Here is a 20,237-nt window from a genome sequence, read left to right on the forward strand (position 1 = left end):
AGAAAACAACAATTGATACACCAGAATTAACAATGAACTAGTATATCCCCGCATTTGTTTAATCAAATCAGTCAGGTTGAACAAGAGAACATTGGTGATAGCCTAATCGCTAGAAACTTGAAATAGACAAAAGCAAGGACGACGACCTCGTTCAAGGATGACAATACATTTGCCAATTGAGGTGACTTACATGCGGTTCATTATCGCCCAACACTATCACTCGAGTTCCAATTTTTTTTTTTACTCCTCTTGTATTTACCGCATTCTGTTTACAGTCTCGTGTGTGGCAAACGTCTAGCTATATACACAGAGAAACGAGTGAAATACCCTAAGGGAAACCACAATGTTCAGGAATTTAAGTTTAATTGTACTTGTGCTCGCGTTGTACAAGGAAGTGAATGGTGAAGGCAAAAACAATCCCGACACATTTCTGGACGTGGTAAGTCTGCATACGTACTCTAGTGCCAACAAGCTAATCTATACTAATAATAAATCTGTAGCCGAAATTTTTCTGGTAATTTTCGATTTTCCAAAAATAATTGGTCCTGACATATATAATTAATCACCCTGAAACCGAAAATCGCTTTTTTGAAATTTTTGTTGGTATGTCTGTCTGTCTGTCTGTCTATATGTTTGTTACCTTTTCACGCGATAATGGCTGAACGGATTTCGATGAAAATTGGAATTTAAATTAAGTTCGTTGTAACTTAGATTTTAGGCTATATGGCATTCAAAATACGTTATTTAAAAGGGGGTTATAAGGGAGCCTGAATTAAATAAATCTAAATATCGCGCTTATTATTGATTTTTGTGAAAAATGTTACATAACAGAAGTTTCTTTAAACATAATTTGCGATAAGTTTTATTCCTTGAAAAAGTTTGATTGGACTGATATTTAATGAGATAAATGAGTTTTAAAATTAAAATAACTGCCATCTAAGGTCGTGTAATGAATTAAAAAACAAATGACTTCGTCTATAAGGGGCCTTGGACAGCAACAATCGAAAGCTATGGAAGATAGCCTACAGAGAATGTTTCTGTGTTTGTATGAAGTAATATCGGAAGCTAAATTAACCGATTTGTATAATTAATTATTATTTCATCATTGGAAAGTGTAGTTTCTCTAGATGGACATAATGCTGTAATATTATTACAGTAACTTCTGATATAATATAATATAATATAATGTAATATAATATATAATATAATATATAATATAATATAATATAATATAATATAATATAATATAATATAATATAATATAATATGTAATATTATATAATATAATTTAAGTTATTTGAAGGGTTCAGAACCATAGTGGGCCAAGCGCCATTCACTGAATACGTAATGGAAAGTTATAACAAGTAAAATAAAATATACACATTAAATCTAAATGATGTCAATGTTCATTAAACTATGGTTGCATGTAATAAAAATTAAGAAACATGTTAAAGGAATTGTCGTTGCACCAAATGAGTGTCTCTGGACCAAAATGATCGCATTTTAATTATTTGGATGGAATTTAAATTAAGTAACATATTAAACGATTTATCCTTCTATCAAACACGAATGTTGCCTGGATCAAATGTCCTATTTTAATTATGTAATTAGTTTATATTTATTTCTAACGGGTGCAGCGGAGCGCACGGGTACGGCTAGTAAATAAATAAAGAAGAAATGCGCACAAGTGTGCATACTGTGTTTGTTCGTTAGTCCCTTGTGCTAAGTTCGGTCACTGTTTTCGGGCACTCGGTACACTGCAGGACGTGGTACTTGTCACACCTTGCACCACAGAATTTACAGACGCACTTCTCGGACAATGTTTGGAATTGTGTTGTGCTGCGCACTTTGAAGTGAAATCCATGCACTGCTAGCCTTGTGACTACGTCCCTCGTGCGTTGATTAGTCCCAGTCCAACTTCGGTCGACCATGGCGCTAGTGGCGTAGAACTCGTCGTCTTTGTTGTTCCTTTTCTGTGTATTCTCTTCTAGAAGTTGTTTAAGCTAATTATATTGAAAACAAATAACATGTCAGAGATAGGAATTGCAGGTTATTCGAAAATAAGAGGTTATCGATTAACCGGTTATTTTTCGATTATTATTATTTTTTTTAATTTTAAAGTCAGCAAATTAGCCAAGAAAACAAAATAAGAGAGTATTTAATTATAGAAGTCATAGAAATTTGCAATCAACTATAAACCAAGCAGAAGATAGTTAAAAGAACGTCATTAAATGTTGGAGATTATCAATGACGTACCTAGTAAATAAACAAATAAACAAAGAAACAAAAAAATAAACAAATGAATATATAAATAAATACATAAGTAAATAAACAAATAAATACATAAACAAATAAATACATAAACAAATAAATAAATAAATTCATAAATACATAAATAAATACGTAAATACATAAGTAAATAAATAACTAAATAAATACATAAATAAATAAATATATAAATAAATACATAAATAAATAAATAAATAAAATAAATATATAAACATAAAGTAAATAAATAAATTAATTAATTGGTTTATATGTTAAATTATCTATTTATTTATTTATTTATTTATTTATGAATAAGAGATTATAAAATTGCATCTAATTCAGCCGTGGGGAAAATGTGACTCGCGAGGACATTGTGGCTCATAATGGCTATTTATTTCCCTTGCTTCCTACCTCCCACAACCCCCATCCTCTCACTCACTGGAATCAAACTCGGTTCCATTTGTATGTGTCTCTGGCCTGCGAGTGGCGTATCGTCGAAATGTCTCTCTCGAAACCATGTACCTCTACAAAAACGAAAGTTTCAAGTAGGATGGGAGGACGCATTTTTTTTTTGCTGCCAATATGATGAGAATATTAAATGTATGATTTGTTCACAAGTATTACGAGGAAAACGGTTGTGTAACATAAAACGGCACTATACTGCATGTTACTGAAGAAACATTAAAAGGTTAAGTGTTATTATTATTATTATTATCATCATCATCATCATCATCATCATCATCATCATCTCTGTACGTCGATCCTTTTTCAGCAGATGTACGAATAATGCGGTTAGATCTTTAATTTAAACTCACAGATTTAGAATGTGATGTTAAATGAAAGCTAGATGCAAGGACTTGACAAATGTTGAACTTTTCAAATCTTTGCCAAAAAACAAATATCGGAAGCTTTGTTCTTTCGCTTGTTCTATTGAAGCCATGTTCGCTACAACTTACGTTTGTGAAAAATTATTTTCAGCAATGAAAATATTAAAAATCAAACTTAAATCACGACTGACAGACAAATACCTTCGTGATCAACTACGACTGGCAGTAAGTGACATAATTCCTGATTTTGAAACTCTGTCGCAGAGACATTCTGAAGACAGTTAATTTTAGGTTATGATAATGTATCCTAACTTTCTTGTTCATTTCTTTCTTCGTTACACGTACTAAACATTAGTTTGTAGCCTTGCATTGTATACAATTATATTTAAGTGTTTGAGGTACGGAAAGTGAAAATCCGTTAATAAGTCAGACAGTTGCTTCACTTCCCCTTCGGGTGTCCGCCTCCCTTCATAGATGCTATGCACGTTACAGGTTATACAGTGGCTCGGCGCACGATCACATTTTCGCCACGGCTGATCTAATTGATCACTTCACTCACATTAGCGTTAGAGGCAAGATAAGTAAAAAATAGCGCAAATTGCATAATTTTTACAATTATAACCTTAATTACAGCCTACATTTCGACAGGCAATCTATTCTCGTATAACCAATAAATATTGAAGTCAAAGTTTCTCGCTGTATGAATCAAGAACATGTACGACAACGTTCATTCTTAAAGTTCACCTGTGAAAGTGGTCGCTATTGAGAAGCTAAAGACCTAATGAGACAATGATTACGTTGACTTGTGCCGCATTCGTTGAAATTGGACTCCTGCGGACTCACTTCTTGTGACTACCTTTTCACTTTTGCTTTTTCAATTTTTGTTACGACATTTATTATTTTCATTTTATCATGACACAGTACTCTGCCACGATACACCGCTTGAAAATGACTGGTCTAGCTGTTCTTTTATTTTTAAAGTACTGTAATCCTCTGAGGAGTTTAGTGCTGAGAGGAACGCGGTTCCGACTACTGTAGCGCGGTACTGGAAAGGGAGGGAACAGTGAGAGCGGCAGTCTGGAAGGAAGTACAATCATACTGAAAACATTCGCCCAATTTACGAGAGCAGTATGCCTATTTGTTTTCTAACGAATTTTTGGCGAGATAGAGATACAACCATTCGTAGTCACGTGTTCAGAGAAGGAAAGTATTGTAGAAAATTTTATTTATATATTTATTTATTTATTAATTTAATTTTTTCTGGTGAAGTTAAGGCCATCACACCTCCAGAAATACAAATACAATAAAATAAATAAAAAGAAAAATTATAATAAAACTACAATAATGGTATAAATGAAAAGAAGAACCATACTATAAAATTCAGTAGAATTGAATTAAATCTGTAAAGTAATCAATTTAAATATAATGTACTGCTGAACTCACTTGAGAAGTAGAAACTACTTGATTTGTATTTTAAGAGATCATTAACAAATGATTTTCGCATGACATTATAGGAATCTGTTTTTCACGATACCAATCACACATATTCTAAAATTCCAATCGAATAATACCAAAAACTTTTCCACAGCATTTTTCCTTATAAATGACTTGTAACAGTGAAATATTTAATATGAGTAATTCATATAATATTAACATATCTAACATCAGGGAGATGTTTGAGCAAAAATTGCAACAACATATTTAATATACTAATAACAAAACCATATAGGCCTAGGTAAACAATATGTGTATGAAATATTCACACACTACTACAAACTGAAGACTGGGCATTTTTGGACGATTAATACTTCCCACTCCGCTCGGCTCGGCTTGGCTGTAGCAACAAAAGAATCTACCTGCAACCCCCCCGCACCGATGGCAAGAATACCTCAGGTGCCAGCGCAAAACTCGTCGGAGGAAGGCAGTATGCTAATTTAAGAAAATATATATATCACTCATTTTGCTCAGTTAGGTCAGGTTTTTTTTGCTATCGCATTTTTAAAGAGATAGTATTTCAGCAATACGTTATATCTTATAGTTATGAAACCATGCTAATTATGGTTTCAACAAACAACAACAACAACATGAGAGAAAAAAACGACTGACGACCATAGTGTTATCACTTATTCCACGAAGAAAATGTTTGAGGAGTTCAAGTGTTAAGCCCCGTCCCCGCTGATACACATTTAACAACATGTTTAATATAATATCTTGAATTTAACATGTATATGGACATTTCAAGTATCAATTGACTTAACTTCAACATACTCAGTCAACACGTTAACATTTTTAACATGTTGGCGTGTTTTCTAGCAGCAATGCAAAACCTGTCTAATTTACAATTCATTTTTATATTTCAATATGCCTAGTGAATTATTAAGTAAGTATATAATAAATTTTCAATCTTAAGACATATCAACTTGCAAATGTTTATTTGCTATTTAATAAGATATATGAACGTTTTCGCCGTTTGGGGCATCATCAGATATAACGAAACATATAATCTGAACCTATAATAATAAATTATGCAAATAATAAGAATGAAGAACAATGTAAACAGGTAAATAAATTTAAATTTTTGGGTGTTACCTTATCTTATAAAGGAGACTATGATCAAAAAGAAAAAATAGAAAAATTTAATTACATAAATGGAACAATAAGAAGAACCCTGAAATCAAAAGCTAGAAAAGATACATTGTTAAAATTTTATAAGGTGACGTCAGTGCCCAGTTTACTATATGGAAGCGAAACATGGGTTATGAAATAGAAAGATACCACTAAATTACAAACAAATGAGATGAAATTTTTGAGAAGCGTAGCAGGTTACAGGAAAATAGAACATAAAAGAAACGAAGAAATAAGAGAAGAACTTGAGATATATGAATTAAACACCAAAATAGAAGAATATAGAAATACATGGATGTCTCACATTTCAAGGATGTAGGAGGACAGGATACCATGTAAGTTTTGGAAATATAAACCTCGGGGAAGAAGAAATATTGGAAGACCAGCCAAAAGATGGATGGACCAATTTCAGTAGCTGCTACAGGAATCAATTTCCTAATGCATGAAGGATGATGATGATGATGATGATGATGATGATGATGAAGAAGAAGAAGAACAATGTATGTATGCAATGCATGAGATTCATGAGCTTTATGTGAAATGTGAAATAATACAGGATAATTGTTGACATAATCTTTAGATTTGAAATTAAATTGGACGGATATTTTATACATATAGCTCATGTTAAAAATAAAATATACAATTATGATTAAAATTTGTCAATAATGTTAAAATTTATGATGATGATTGATAAAATAGATATTTTAAGAATAGTCATTAGTTGAGGATTGTCGTAGGGTATACGATAATTTGCTTAGCTGATGTTCGTGTGTTATGTATGTATTTCATTTAAAAACGTTCGCTAATGAACTAAATGTTATTTTATGTCGGAGATTACCGTTTCAATTTATTATCTGACTTGATGACATCTTATTGATTATAAATGACTGTTACGTGTAATCAGATTTGTTGAGATATTATTTGAAATGAATGCTCGTTGGTTATGGATGTCGTAGAGTATACGATGATTTTCGTAGTAGATAAATCGTAAGTTAACTATGAATTTCAATCATTCAAGAGATCGTTCGCTTATGAAATGTTGTTTGACGTTGGTGATTACTCTGATTTGATGACATCCTATCGATTACAGCTATTGCGCGTCATCAGATTTATTTGGTGTTGATGTGTTGGTGGTTTTAACATCCGTCCAATTCAATTTCAAATCTAGAGATTATATCAACAATTATCCTGTATTATTTCACATTTTACTTAAAGCTCATGAATCTCATGCATTGCATACATACATTGTTCTTCATTCTTGTTATTTGCATAATTTATTATTATAGGTTCATGATGAAAGAGTGAAAGAACGGAGAAAAATTCTCTCCGGCGCCGGGATTTGAACCCGGGTTTTCAGCTCTACGTGCTGATGCTTTATCCACTAAGCCACGCCGGATACAATCCCGACGCCGTTTAGAATCGTCTTAGATTAAGCTCCATCTCTTGGGTTCCCTCTGGTGGCCGCCCTCTGCACTACGTCATAGATGTCTATGAACGCAGGACCGAAGTCCATACATGTGTTGAGGTGCACTCAGATGAGTGACTGATTGGCCGGGATCCGACGGTATGGGCGCCGTCTTAAATCACAAAGTTCCATCACTCTTTCATCATGTGATGAAGCAGAATATCTGCATGGAAATATCATATGTACTTCGGTACATCAAAATATATATATTATATTTTCAGATTATATGTTTCGTTATATCTGATGATGCCCCAAACGGCGAAAACGTTCATATATCTTATTAAATAGCAAATAAACATTTGCAAGTTGATATGTCTTAAGATTGAAAATGTATTATATACTTATTTAATAAAACCTGTCTAGTCAATTCGCTTGCTCGTGCAGCATCGGTACAGTTCGGCAAAGTTCGTACAGTTTTCATAGCAACAACTAACTTTTGATTTTGTGGCGAGTAACTCGATTAAGAGAGAAGTTTTATACGATATTCTTATTGAATTTGGTATTCCCAAGAAACTAGTTCGATTAATTAAAATGTCTCTCAGTGAAACGTACAGTAGAGTCTGTATAGGTCAGTTTCTGTCAGATGCGTTTCCAATTCACTGTGGGCTAAAGCAAGGAGATGAACTACCACCTTTACTTTTTAACTTTGCCCTAGAGTATGCCATTAGGAAAGTCCAGGATAACAGAATTAAACGGGTTACATCAGCTGCTTGTCTATGCGGATGACGTGAATATGCTAGGAGAAAATCCACAAACGATTAAGGAGAGAGGATGGTATTTTTTGATGAAAAATGAGTAAATTAAAACAAAAAATTATTTAAAATACTCTGTGATATGTGTGGAATGCATAGCATAACATTTTGTGGGTATTTGTGCCCTTATCGGATGTTGAGTCGCCATTTTTAAACTACCTGCGTTATGGATTTTTAAATCACTCGCCCACTTTTATTGTTGTTTCCGGTAAATTAAATTAAAAAAAAATTCTTTAAAATACCCTTTGATATGTGTGGAATGCATTGCATAACATATTGTGGGTATTTGTGCCCTTATCGGATGTTGAGACGTCATTTTTAAACTTCCTGCGCTATGGATTTTTAAATCACACGTCCGCTTTTATCGGTTTCCAGTAACTTAATTTTTTTTGCTACATTGCCAGACAAAAATGGATACAATTTCTGAACTATTAAAGATACATGCATGAAATTTAGTACACACATTCTTTAGACTATTAGGAAACTTTTCTCTGTAACAGAATTTTGTTAATTGATTTCATTTTAAAAATACGTCCGTTTGTTTGCAAGACAGGAAATCAGAACATTGTTATTAAATTTTAATTATTTATTTTACAAAGGTAGGGACTAATATCAAAACTATTACAGACAGTTTGTATAACATGCTTTTGCAAATACATTGCAAAAAAACGTTTTGAATCTATCTTTAAAAACGGTTTAGATATATCGGTTTTAGTACAATTTTGCAATGGATATATTATTTTTTCAAATTTGGGCCCCCAAATAATTTTTTTTTTAATATTTTTATTTGGTTGAGCTGCCACAGCTATGAGCTCTCTACTTACAAAAAAATAATATTTTATACTAAATAGGAAAAAAGTTTTAAAAAATACCATCCTGTCCCCTTAAGGAAAATATGGGAATTTTACTTGAAGCAAGTAAAGAGATAGATTTGGAAGTAAATCCCGAAAAGACAAAGTATAAGATTATGTCTCGTGACGAGAATATTGTACGAAATGGAAATATAAAAATTGGAAATTTATCCCTTGAAGAGGTGGATAAATTCAAATACCTGGGAGCAACAGTAACAGATATAAATGATACTCGTGAGGAAATTAAACACAGAATAAATATGGGAACCAGTAGAGACTACAAGACAACCTTTGTACACCCTTACGTTTAGAATTTCGGATTTTTTTCGATATGCCCTAGTGTACAGGCCGACTGATAAGAGAAGGAACACGAATGTAATAACAACCACAGCAGATAAACAGTTTAGTTCGCAGAACCGCCGGGTCCTCACTTGCCTTGGACGGGTAGCTAATACCTATCACCTTCTGTCACGTGCATCTTACTCCTTAGCGGCCGCATGCCCACGTTACCCGGAACACTTTCGCACTGCTAGGCTCCACCCATTCGCTTCTCTCTACAGCATACATGGGCATCGTGCCTCACTTGAGAATTAGTGCCTCACTGACCTTCACAGAGCTTATCGCTCTGAGTGACATCATCTTCACAGTCCCCGTTCCTCCCTCACGTAGCTCCTAGGCGTGAGCAGGTTCTATATCAGTTTCATAAGCAATATCAGTGGTGGCATAATGGCATTATCAAAGCAGTGTGTACGCGTTAGAAAACGATTATTTCATGAGGAATGGGAGGAAGAGTTTTTTTGCTGTTTAGAAGGGGAGAACATACGATGTCTGTTATGCTCGAAAATCCTATTAGACATCAATAAATTTAATGTACAACGACATTACTCCTTATGTCATAAAGAACATGCTGAATTAGAAGGTAAGATAAATTAAATGTTATTTTTTCGTACTATTCCGAAGAAAATTTACGATCTTAACATTTGCATAGTATACTGAATACGACATTATGCCTTAAACACTCTGCATTAAAAGGTACGAGGAATTAAATGTTGTTTGTACGTATTATTTCCAAAAGAAATTTATAAAAAAATATAAAATGTGCGTAGAAAATGAAATATAATTTTCTGAAATTATTTTAAGTCGAGAACGTGAAAATCTATTAAGTAATCTTGATAAACGCCAGAATATTCAAGAAAATAAACGTAGAACACGTGATGGAATATTATTGGCTAGTTACGCAATTTCTCGCCTGTGATTTAAATCAGTTCAATGACGGAAAAATAGTAAAGGGGTTTATGATTAAAGCTGCCGAATTAATTTGCCAAATTGAACAAAGGTTTTCGAGTCTCTCACGTTAACCAAGCGCTTTCCTAATAATTCGCCACTGACCGCCTTAGTGATTACGATAAGGTGACGCAGGTCACAGCAGTTTATATTTCCCATCCTACTCTGCAGTCTTCTCTCCTAGTAAACAAACTATTTCAAATCGAGTACCTCACATAACCGAAAATTGTGCCCATGTATGCTCTACAGATTCCAGGCATGGAGTATAGCTCCTCAATTATTGTAGATCTACTCTGTACGAAGCAGGGCCAGCGAAATGCAAATCCAGTTTCCACCTTCTAAATCTAAATAAATTCCCAAGCTGTCTTCAAGGACTACGATCGAACTGAGACAAGTACTCTGACGTTGCAGCCGGCGATGATAGTGTATGATGGCTACCCCCAGGAGACGCACATTGTGGTGACTGAGGACGGCTATGCCCTGACTGTACACCGCATCCCTCACGGCCGTGACAAGGGGAATTCCACGGGCTGCGACAAAGCGGCCGTGGTACTGGTGCACGGCCTTTTCGGCAGCTCTGCTTACTGGTTGTTCACTGGAGTGGACAGCGCACTCTGTGAGTTCTTCATTTTACTCAGATATACAGAGCTAATGATATCTATTATGTAGTAATATAATAGTACATTATGCAACGAGCCTATAATGGTAGTAATTAAGACGCAAGTATGTTTGTTTATGAAACGAGCGCAAGCGAGGTTCATAATTTTCATACGAGCGTCTTAATTATCATTATAGGCAAGTTTCATGCGACTTTTTATGCTCGACCATGTTTATAACTTGAAATTATTCAAAAGTAGGTCATGTTATGGTTATGTACAGTAAGTGAGTAGCGAACTGACCTGAATTGTGAGATGTGCGCAGACGCGAAAGTATTGATTTTTTCCGAGGCCGAATGTCATTGACCTTTATATAACGTAGAGAATAAGATGAACATTAGTGTTGATATAACCTGGAAATTGATTTATAATTGAAAAACGAGATGACAAATTGAATTTATTTGAATACTATTTATAATTAACGCTAATTATTATAGTAACAGAACATAACCTTCTGCGACAGTATTGGATTTCCAGCCTCCGTGACTTTTCGCTAGTTGTCTTTCGATTGCATATCCGAGAATAATCGATACTTGATGTTTTATAATGGTACAAAGGTGATTTGTCATTGGCTGAACACCTGAACTTTAATGCATAGGTGTATCTTAATGAAGTGCATTAAAGGGCTACAACCAGGTGTATAATTACTACATTTCGGTATGGTCGAGCATAAAATAACATTGATATTAAGGAAACTTTCAAGTAGACGCATGAAAAAAATAATGGTTATAAATTTGCTAATATTTAAATTGCAAATACAATAAAAATTGCAGCCACAATCTGATGCAAATTTTGCAGCCTTATAATGAACCAATACCTGCAAGACTGACAACAGCCGGTAAAGCGGATAGGGCCGTAAAAAATTGTATATTCCACTTAGTTATTTTCAATTAAGTTAAAATCATCAAGATTAATAATGAAACAAGAATCACAGACAAATAATAAGAATCAACACCGAATTAAATATGAATAATCAGTTATTTCGTTTGCATTGTACAATAGTAAGAATTTTTGCAACGAATTGTTATACTTTTCTGAACATAAAATACAAAACATAAAAATGATCAAATATGCCCTGGGTTCGTTGGAGCCGTGCCGAGTCCGAGAGAGACAGCGAGTGAGTGGGAAAGAGACGGAATAGCGATCGCTGGAAGGGTTGCACGCCTGCAAGGGGTGGAGTGAACCAGTGAGGTATATGGATGGCACATTTTATGACACACAGAAATAAGTAATTGATTAACTAGCGATCTTACTCGTGTTAATTATGTAAGTTTGTGCGGCTTACACCTGTTTCGGCGCTTGAACACACCATCCTCAGAGCCTACTAGATCTCGGCGTCATCTCGAACTTCTCTGCCTGTTATGTGGGTGCGTTTGATTGTTGAAAGGTGTTGAAAAGTGGAGTCAAATAGTGTGTGTGTACTGAAATTGATCTGTGTGTTGAGAATTTAATCGGGGTGTGTTTTAGTGTATTTGTATATTTCGTATTGTTCTAGTGTGTTGAGTTTTTGGTTCTTGGGTTGTATGTGTAGGATTTCCATGTCCGTATTTATGTTATTGTATGTATGGTTAGCATTGGTTATGTGATCGGCGTATGTAGATGTATTGTGTCCTCTGGTTATAGCTTTAATATGTTCTTTGTAGCGTGTTTGGAATGATCTGCCTGTCTGTCCAACGTAGAACCTGTCGCAACTATTACATGTGAGTTTGTATAATAATTTAATAATTTATTTATTTAATCTGGCAGAGCCTGTATACACCTGTGTGGTAGTATTTATTTGTTTGTGTTTTTTGTGTGTTGAGATGTCTTTGTAGTGTGTTTTCTGTTCTGTATGCTATGTTGTATTTCTGCTTTCTGAATGAAGATGCGATCTTATGTGTGCTTTTGTTTTCATATGTTAGTGTGATGGTGTTCTTGTGTTTGTGTTGTATTTTGCGTGTTTTTGTGTTTGTTAAGTTTTTGTTTTGTCTTTCTTATGATGTTGTCTATTATGTTTGGATTGTAACCGTTTTCTTGTGCTATGTATTTGATTGTGTTCACTTCTTCATTGTAGTGTTGTTGGCTCATGGGTATGTTGAGTAATCTGTGTACCATTGTCCTGAATGCAGCATGTTTGTGTTGTATGGGGTGGTTAGATGTGTTGTGTATGTGTGTAGTGGTGGAGTAAGACGCTAGTTAATCAATTACTTTTATTCAAGTGTTAAAAGTAGTGTACGTAAGATTCAAAATGGATTACATAGAAATAATTCAAGAATTACAACAATTGACCTTTAAAAATAATACAACAAAATAAAATTGTTCTTTTTTTCTGTAGGTAGGAAGACAAATGACATATCATTGATTTCACCAACTTAGCTACCGGTAGATCAGGGAAAATTGTTTGAGGAAAATGAATGCGTAACACTGCTTCCAACGGAACATCGGACAAACTTGACCTAGTTTTACTCTTATTCAGGTTCATGACTGAGAATATGTGTTCGCAAAGGTAAGTAGAGCCAAATATAACAATTAACTTGCATGGCAATGCGTGGGTAATCGGAAACTCTTTTCGTTCCAAGTTCTTATAAAACGCAACGAGGCCGCCTGGAATATTGTAATATCTACTACATCTTTCAAAATTGTGTGACACTGAAGACTTATCAATTCTCTTTGGAATTTGACTGGAGCCTGCTCAACATTTACAGAAAAGGGCGTCATAAAAATGTTCACAAAGTTCCTACACGCGGCGACAGACTGTTTGTGGAGAGAGACTAATTGACTCAAATAACGTCACCAGGGATGGACACAACATCTCTGAAGCTGAAATCATGCACTACTTTACAAACATTCCTTCCGTAAAATGCCGTCTACTTTTGGCGATATTACGGTAACAATATAGCTTGCATGCACAGCTCTTTCGGAACTTGGCTCAATGTGCTGCGAAAGAAAAGGAAAATGAATTTTTAATGACATTGTCACTATACAAAAAATACATACATAGTTAAACGGACAGAAAAATCTTTAACAGTATAACAAACGTTTTTATAATAATTCCCATACATTTCTTACAACTGTTCAAAATAAACTTCCTATAACCTAACCATTAATTTAATAATAATTTCAAGATCAAAACTGTCGTCATCCACGATGCAGGGAAGTAGAAACCCTTGGGCATGTTTTGGGTTATTGCCCTAAAGGAGAACTACTGAGGAACAATCGCCACCATAAAGTGAGAAGCTCCATCGCAACCACTCTTCGGAAGGCAAAGTGGGAGGTTTACGAAGAAGTGCACTGCTTGGCTGAGAATGGGTCAGCGAGAAGAGCTGACATTATAGCCATCGATCGCCGGAATCAAAGAAGCCTCATTCTTGACCCCACTGTCCGTTTTGAGAAGGATGATCAACAAGCCAATAACGTTAAAGATGAAAAGAAGTCTATTTACAAACCATGTATTCCTCACTTCAGTGAGAGATCAAAATGAATATTAATACATGGGAAGTGAAAGGACTTCTTTTTGGCGCTAGGGGAACTTCATTTAAGTTAACCAAAACCATTCTCCTTTCTCTTAAATTTTCTAATGAGGACATTAACAAAATTTGTCTAATGGTATTGAGAGATTCATTATCCATTTTACACAATCACTTGTATAATAATATGTAATTTTTTTTTACTTCATTTCATTACTCTTCAATGTATTATAATCTCATGTTTCTCCGAAATCAAATTGTACTTTATTTTTAAATGTATCATTGTTCCGTATTCTCTCCTCAATCATATTGTATTTTTCATTTAACCTCTGCTTTGTATTCTGGATCCTAGTGGTCAGCCGTAGATTTCGGCCAGATGTCCCAAATTGTAGAATTTGTGTGCCCTTAAAGTACCTAATTAGTTTAAATGATATTTACCTCGTCGTAAGAAGACTGCATTTCGAACTTTAGTTTCGTTATTAATGCCTTCCTCTTTTCGCCGATAATATGAGCGTGGATATAAGAACGTTTATCTTCAAAGTGACGCTTGATGTACGTTTTTGCTCGTATATTGGTATGACATATTGAACATTATTGTCGTCAGATTAGACAAGATACAAGCTCTCCCAAGAGAGTTGAACCGACTGTCGACGCACTTCTATTTACTCTTATTCAAAACAGTTAAGCACAAACGATAGTACACCATATGGATGAATGAATGACTGATGGAACGCATAATCCAGAAATGCCAGCAGAATATCACCGAACAGACGTTAAGAGTTGATGATCGCACGCATCGTACAGCAACACAGCCTCAGCGACAGAGAGGAGTGGGGGTCCGCCCTGGGCAGACACAGGGTAGCGTCCGGGCGCCCTAGCCCTCAAACGCTGTGTTGGAATGGTCTATTTCACACATACTAATTTTCTCCAAAATTTTACTGCTCTACGCTGTACCTAACCCCTTAAGGAATTTAATGTTGTGGGATTTTTCTACTATTTTATGATATGATGCGTCGTCAACAACTAGGATGGCAATAGGAGGTAAATTAGGTATTAACATGGTACGGAGTCATTTAGTTTAATTTTCGGCGTTCATCTGTTTATGAAAATTTCCTGTTTTCAGATGATATCTGTACAGTAGTGGCAATAAAAACCTGATCGACCCTTGTAGCTGATTTCAGGGTCTTCTTCACTCCAGAGCACGATAGACTGGTAACTAAGACTTTCGTGGTTCGAATCCTGCCTGGGAAGGAAACCTTTTCTTGTTCCTTATTCAAATTTATTTCCAATACTTTTCGATTGCAGCGATATTTTACTACTTAATTAACTTATTATTCCCAGAACATAAATTTTTACCAGCAATCGAAAAGTATTGGGAATAAATTTGAATAAGGAACAAAAAAAAAAGTTTCCTTCCCAGGCAGGATTCGAACCACGAAAGTCTTAGTTACCAGTCTATCGTGCTCTGGAGTGAACAAGGCTCTGACATCAGCTACAAGGGTCGGTCCGTTTTTTTTTGCCACTACTGTACATAAAGTGAGCATTTTCTATGAAACCTTGCTTTCCATCTGCATGGACGATAAGACTTTCTTCTTTCGCTATGGGATTCTATTAACTCTGACTCTATTTACGTGCAGTGGAATTTAACTCGGAGAGAGGTGTTTGTTTTCGTCGGATCATTGGACATGGGCGGATATTTATTGCAACGATACACACGCTATGTTTTTTATTCAATTGATTGCAGAGACTTTATTAATTTATTAAGTACTAGTAATTAGCTAGGGAGGAAAATTATAAATTTATATTTCAGTAGTACATTCGGAAATGAAATATGCATTTTTGTATTAAAAATTTGAAATATGCATTATCAAACACCGTTCATATTGTCTATGAAGGTACGACTTACAAAGTATGTCATTTCCGCATATTTTTAAATATATAAAAAAGAACATGCATTTCGCATATGAATCAGGGCTTTAGTTATCACCAATCCCATCGACGCTAAATAACCTAGTAGTTGATACAGCATCGTTATATAACCAAGTATAAAAGAAATAGAACATGGCGGAGGAAAATAAAAATGAAACCATTACTTTACGCGTTTAATCGCAAAAATTTCTTTAATAATAATAATAATTATTATTATTATTATTATTACTTACTGGCTTTTAAGGAACCCGGAGGTTCATTGCCGCCCTCACATAAGCCCGCCAGTGGTCCCTATCCTCAGAAACATTAATCCAGTCTCTATCATCATATCTCACCTCAATAATAATAATAATAATAATAATAATAATAATAATAATAATAATAATAATAATAATAATAATAATAATAATAATACCAATAATAATAATAATTTTCATTATTGTACTAATGATTTTTCTACTTGGGTGTTATGATGTGATGCGTCGTCAACAAGTAGGGTGGCATTAGGAAGTAAATTAGGTCTGTGGCCGGGAGGAAAAAGGTCTTAAGTAAAAATTTTATGCTTTTCAGGAAAGTAGTAGAAAGATTGAAATTCGTGTCAATTATAGAGGTTTTTTTTTAATTAAGAGGTTTTTCCTGGATATTATTTGTTTATATTTCTTCTAAAATAGATAATGTTGCTCATTTAACAATTTTCTTGATTATAACCAAAAATAGCCTCACTTAAGCCCTTTTAAGACTAGAAGCCAAACTGAGTAGAAGGGACTATTAAACATAAGATCTTTTCCATGTCAAAATAAATGAGAAATGTAAATTATTAGGAATGCAAAATGGGTCTTAAACAATTATAGGACTGTTTACCCTGGTGCTTAAAGTTTTTATTTTATTTTATTTATTCATTTGTTGTTGAACATAACAGGCAAAGCCCAATTACAAGTTTTAAAAGGAAAGGGCATCAGTATGTGATAAAATGGCTAAAATACAAGTTAGACCTATTGTAATAGGGAAGCATGGAAAGTAAACATATGATGGTTTGTAAGGAATAAAGTATTAAATATACTTAAGTCCTTTATTCTGTGTGTGCTCGATTCAAAAAGTACTTAGGACATTTGGTAACGCTCTATAAATCCAGTCAGGAGTCTTATTTGACTTTAGCAGTTTTACCAGATTGAAGAGAATTGTTTCCGCTTTCAGAATATATAAAAAACTCATTCTCATAAAAAACTGACTTAAGACCTTTTTCCTCCCGGGCACAGGAGTCATTTAGTTTAATTTTCGGCGTTCATTTGTTTCTGAAAATTTCCTGTTTTCAGATGAGATCTGTACAGTAATGGCAAAAAAAACCGGACCGACCCTTGTAGCTGATTTCAGAGCCTTCTTCACTCCAAAGCACGATAGACTGGTAACTAAGACTTAATAATAATGTAACTTAATAATATAATAATATATAATAATATTTATTGCAACGATACACACGCTATATTTTTTATTCAAATGATTGCAGAGACTTTATTAATTTATTAAGTACTAGTAATTAGCTAAGGAGGAAAATTATAAATTTATAATTTGGTAGTATATTCACAAGTGAAATATTCATTTTTGCATTAAAAATTACAGTGCGACATGTCCAATGATCCTACGAAAACAAACACCGCTCTCCGAGTTAAATTCCACTGCACGTAAATACAGTCTGAGTTAAAGCAATCCCATAGCAAAGGGAGAAAGTCTTATCGTCCGTGCAGATGGAAAGCAAGGTTTCATACCAAATGCTCACTTTATGTACAGCAGTGGCAAAAAAACCGGACTGACCCTTGTAGCTGATTTCAGAGCCTTGTTCACTCCAGAGCACGATAGGCTGGTAACTAAGACTTTAGTGGTTCGAATCCTGCCTGGAAAGGAAACTTTTTCTTGTTCCATATTCAAATTTATTCCCAATACTTTTCGATTGCTGGTAACATTCATGTTCTGGGAATAATAAATTAATTAAGTAGTAAAATATCGCCGCAATTATATAATAATAGCAATAATAATAGCAATAATAATAGCAATAATAATAATAATAACAACAATAATAATCTGATATTTGTGTTTTGTAATACGTACTTCATTAACCACGATAATTGTCCTCATCACGCATTATATGTAATTGTACAGGACATCATTTTATTTTTACTTCAATTTTTATTGTACCTGAGTTTTTGAATGTACTTCACTCCTACCCCCTCTACTAGTAAACTTCCAACTGTTCTCCTCACAGAACCAAGCGCATACAGTCAAAGTCGCCTTGAGGTCGTAGTAAACACAAACAGTATTGAGTTAGTGAGTATAGTACATTACAGAAATATGTTCGCGTTTTCCAGTGACGAAAGAGTTTTCAATATTGAATCATATTTTCACACAGCTACTGTCGTCCGTTTGCCTACGTCGCATCCCGACTTCCCTCACCCGCAACTGTTTAAAATAACTTAAATAAAAGTAATTAACTGTCACGTGATTTCCCCCCTTTCTACGATCCTGCGGCATAACCACTTGGACGGACAGTAGATAGCATGTCTGAGTAATGTTATCTGTGCGAGTCGGGCAGAGGTGAAGATTGAATTTACAGTACGTAAGGTACTCTTTTATATAATAAGTTGGCCTATAGAATTATTTCAACATGAGTTACTAATACGAAGGACGAAACTGGTAATTGGAATTAGATGCAATCGTCTATAGTGCATAATATGCACAAAAGAACTGAACGGCCACCATTTTCAATAATGTGTTTAAATATCCATATTATGATTATTTTTCAATTTAACTTCATTATCTATATTGTACGCTAATGTGCTGTAGACAGACACTGCATAATGAATACGTTCTAATGGATAACTCAGTTCGTTAGTAAAAAAAAAACTTATTGTTAATATTGTACTGTATTTTGATTAAACAAAAACCTAATGAAAATTATCAAACTCAGAATTACGATATCTCCTATTTACGTAAATGGATCAACTACTTTTCTTCCTTCCTATACCTAGTAAAGTGATTTGTTTGTATTTCACGCCAGTCGTAGAAGGGGCTAGCAAACTGTGTTTCCGGCTATGAACCATTAGTCCAAAGGTATAGCCAGGTTAATATTAAAAATGTTAGTAAAAATAAAATTATGTCCCTGTATAAGTTATCGTCGCATATATTTGACGTCATCACATATGGTACTTTTATTTTTCCAGCATACATGCTTGCGGACCGAGGCTATGACGTGTGGATGTTCAACGCACGTGGTAATTTGTACTCAACGAAGTACACTCCTGAAAGAGATCCTCGAACAAAAGAGTTCTGGGATTTTAGGTAATACCTGCAGCCCTTTCAGTTGAATCAAGAACAAAACTATGGTCCGTTCCTACAATCTGTAGAATAATTTCAGGCATATGGGCGGAGTGAATGTTTTTCCTTTTATTTATTCACTGTTTTGTCAGCACGTGCAAATAGGCGTTTGGCAGAGTGGATTTGAACAAACTGATGGACATCCTGAGGAGAACAGCTCTATAGCTTCAGCAAATTTCGAGATAATTTAATATTCTGATAACAGAAAGTTGCGCACCAGTATCACCTAAAAGCATAATGCGATAAGACTTTTATTATGTAATATTAGTTACAGTTAAAATATATACCTAGACAACTTTGCTTTGTACTATAATATTGTTTTGATTACTTTTATAAGGCAAAGATACCATCAATATCAATTTCAACTTATCATGTCATACTCAGTGTCTTTCTTTGGGACAACACTTTCTTTATGAATGATATGTTTAATTCACTTAGTACAGTAGTAGTCATTATGGAATTTGTGTGGATATTCCTTCTTTACTCTTTATTATGTTATTAACGTTTAAAACATAACTGCAATATTATGCTAAGAAATAGGTATTATTACTTTTGTTTTACAGACAATATAGAAAATACCAAACAGAAAGAAGTCATATAAAAATAACGACATAAAATTTCACGTTCCGTTTGAAGTTTGTGCACCACTCTTTTCTTAATCCAACAGGTTGCTTATTCCTCCTAGCATACCTAGCGCTTAATGCCCGCGCACGACGTCAAGGTCAGAAAAATGCGCTTGCTTTGACATCACTGTACTAGACTGTAACA

The 20,237-nt window shown here is 34.3% G+C and overlaps 1 protein-coding gene across 1 annotated transcript in view; it reads left to right on the forward strand.

Moving 5' to 3' along the window:
- Positions 1-272: 272 nt before the first annotated feature.
- The window catches only part of LOC138698511 (lipase 1-like), a 50,768-nt gene continuing 30,803 nt past the window's right edge, over positions 273-20,237 (forward strand). The window contains exons 1-3 of the mRNA XM_069824495.1: positions 273-439; positions 10,484-10,688; positions 19,316-19,433. Of these exons, the coding sequence (XP_069680596.1) occupies positions 344-439; positions 10,484-10,688; positions 19,316-19,433 (419 nt within the window). The 5' untranslated portion in view covers positions 273-343. The remainder of the gene's footprint in view (positions 440-10,483; positions 10,689-19,315; positions 19,434-20,237) is intronic.

This window comes from Periplaneta americana, chromosome 4, assembly GCF_040183065.1.
Source record: "Periplaneta americana isolate PAMFEO1 chromosome 4, P.americana_PAMFEO1_priV1, whole genome shotgun sequence".
Classification (NCBI taxonomy): Eukaryota; Metazoa; Arthropoda; class Insecta; order Blattodea; family Blattidae; genus Periplaneta; species Periplaneta americana.